Here is a 2,500-nt window from a genome sequence, read left to right as displayed (position 1 = left end):
TTGGACTGGTAAAGCCATTTCAGAGGTGATGGGCAACACACGAGTGGCAACACACAAACGGTCACATGTACACCATCACAACACGCCAAGCTTCGCTCCACCTCCCTCACAGTGTGGCTGTTTCATCGCAGGACGGCACCCTTGAACTTTGGCTGTGTTGTGGTACAAAGAGGGTTTCACACCATAAATACAGCTCACGTACACAAGGAAGGACAAACCGTTTCTGTACAGCATTTTGTTCTTACGATGCTTGAAAAAGAAAAACCTGAGGGCTGACCACTGCGCTGACTCCACGCCATGACGTGTCCCTCCCCTCTTGGTGGTCCATAGCGAACATTTGTCTCACTGATGTCGAGGAGGGGTGTCAGTCGCGCTCCACAAATTCATCCAAATACACTTTCACGTTCCTTCCCAAAGTTATAAAAAAACGATGAAAATATATTCATTACAAGGTTATGATGGAGTTCCCGCAGGCGGCTCGGAGCGTCAGAATGTTCAGTAGCCTTGAGAAGGATGTGCTTTGTATTCTACATCTTTTTAGGCTTTAATCTGAGAAGTGTTCTCATTTCATAAAGCGACAAAAGGTTCGTTGTCTTTGTGAGAATTGGTCCTGTGACGGTGCTGAAACGAGAAGGGGAGACACATGCAGAATGGTGTGAATGCAACAAAAAGTTAGATAAAAACCTGAGACTTTTTGTTGCCCTTTTAAAGGCTTTGCAGTTAAATCAGCAAAGAGAAATTAATTAGCATACTGTATCCTGGTGTAAATGAGAGGCTGACCTGCAGATTAACCTGTGCACCGGGGGCGGTCCCTTGGTTCCTCGCTGCAGAATGTTAATACGCTGATGTTGTGTATGGCTGAGTGTTCTGACGAGAAAAGGGGGGAGGACAGGGCAATGAAAGACCGCCACGCTACCCAGTCAATGTGCTGCTGTTTGGCGACTCCCAGCATACCAGTGGGGGGGTTTGTCCCCACCATCCTGCCACCACCTTATCTCCTGTGGTCAACAGAGGTTATCTTACCCTGGTGGTCTTGATCTTGTTGCCGGCGTAGCACATCCAGCCTGAGTTGTCAGGGAGCGTCTTGCATTCCTCCCCCTCCAGGCAAGGCTCCATCTCACACCACCACCTCCCAATTACTATGGATGCTACAGGCAACAAAGACAAGAATGCAAAAGCAGATCACGCAGCCCGCTGTTTATAGATTGATGGCCATTAGGCAGCGGCGCCGAACCCCAGCGATCACATGTACTCTGTCAAAGGTGGCATGAGTAATTTCACCGTATGTGTCCTGTGTACATTCATCAGAGGATACTTGGAATACCAATGCGCATTACAATTAGGTTTCTTTGTGAGATGCAGATGTAGATGAATGCAGAAGGTGGGACCGAGTCTTTTCTTTGAGTGGTTTGACTGCGGCTTGACTTTAATGCAAGCCACATTTCTGATGTCAGAGGAGAAAATTGCCTTAAATACAGGGTAAGTAGACAGTAAATGGTTTGTAATGTGTGACAGAGGAACAGGATCTGTCAGAGCTGACACTGAGAGACCTCCAATTTCCCTCGCCCACCGTGAGATGGAAGTAATATTTGAAAAAAGGTTTAAGATAAAAGCTCCAGGTGAGAGATTTTCCTCATGCCAGTGTGTGTTTTCGTGGCGTCAGCGCTGAGCACAAAATCCCTTTGTTACCGTGTGGAACTGATGCATGTCAAACATCATGAAATATCTGAGGTACGTGAGCCATCAGCACCGTGTTCCTCCGTGTTATCTCCGTCCTCCCTGAGGTGTGTATGGCTGTCTGCCGCCGGAGCGACGCTCAGCCCTGAACGCATCTTGTGCTTCCGTCTCCCAGCGCATTTAAACGTGACAGTATCCCAGGTAACGTTAATCTTATCGGGGCCACCGCCTGGCGGGGGTGACCGAGACTTTGATCCAAGCAAATCTCTGAACCTCATCAAAACAGCATTCGTCAGATGTTGTTGTCTATTTCTTAGTTGTGAAGCTGAATTGAACATAGAAATGCATAATTTCCCAGCAATGCAGGAACATTCGGGCGCGCTTTGAGACAGGACCTGATATTTTATTCTTTCTGTTTTGAAGCACTCACCGTCGACACATGAAGGTCTGTTTCTGGTGGTTCCAGCCACTTTCCCTGGCAGACAGGAACACTTGACTGTCTGTGACCTCTCCTCAATACGGTTCTTATTGCAGCATCTGTGAGCAGCAATGACTTCACAGGTGCCCCCCTCTGATAAGGAAGACAAAGAGAGAATCAGACCAGCATCTCCAGGTGATCACAGCGAGCCCCGTCTGGGGTTCACGGAGGAACAGACTCCTGTCATTCATGCGCTGAAGCGTTTGTCCTTCACAAAACGTTGAAACATCAGAAATAGAAATCTCTATTTTTGATGGATAATCCAATCACACATAAGGACTGTGCTCTTTATGCTTCTATTTCATTCAAATAAAAATTCTTTACAGAAACCTTTTCACTGATTTC

The 2,500-nt window shown here is 47.1% G+C and overlaps 1 protein-coding gene across 2 annotated transcripts in view; it reads right to left on the bottom strand.

The window, feature by feature from the left end:
- LOC137611962 (chemokine-like protein TAFA-1) overlaps positions 1-2,500 on the bottom strand; it is a 30,529-nt gene that overhangs the window by 137 nt on the left and 27,892 nt on the right. For both annotated transcript variants that reach the window (XM_068340210.1, XM_068340201.1), the window contains exons 3-6: positions 2,108-2,248; positions 1,024-1,148; positions 781-867; positions 1-621 (exon numbers count right to left, since the gene is read on the bottom strand). The exon at positions 1-621 is cut by the window's left edge and continues 137 nt beyond it. In XM_068340210.1, coding sequence (XP_068196311.1) covers positions 835-867; positions 1,024-1,148; positions 2,108-2,248 — 299 coding nt within the window. In that variant the 3' untranslated portion in view covers positions 1-621; positions 781-834. The remainder of the gene's footprint in view (positions 622-780; positions 868-1,023; positions 1,149-2,107; positions 2,249-2,500) is intronic.

This window comes from Antennarius striatus, chromosome 2 (genome assembly GCF_040054535.1).
Source record: "Antennarius striatus isolate MH-2024 chromosome 2, ASM4005453v1, whole genome shotgun sequence".
In the NCBI taxonomy this organism is placed as follows: domain Eukaryota; kingdom Metazoa; phylum Chordata; class Actinopteri; order Lophiiformes; family Antennariidae; genus Antennarius; species Antennarius striatus.
Note: the sequence above shows the minus strand (reverse complement) of the source record. Positions and strands in the feature narration are given on the sequence as shown.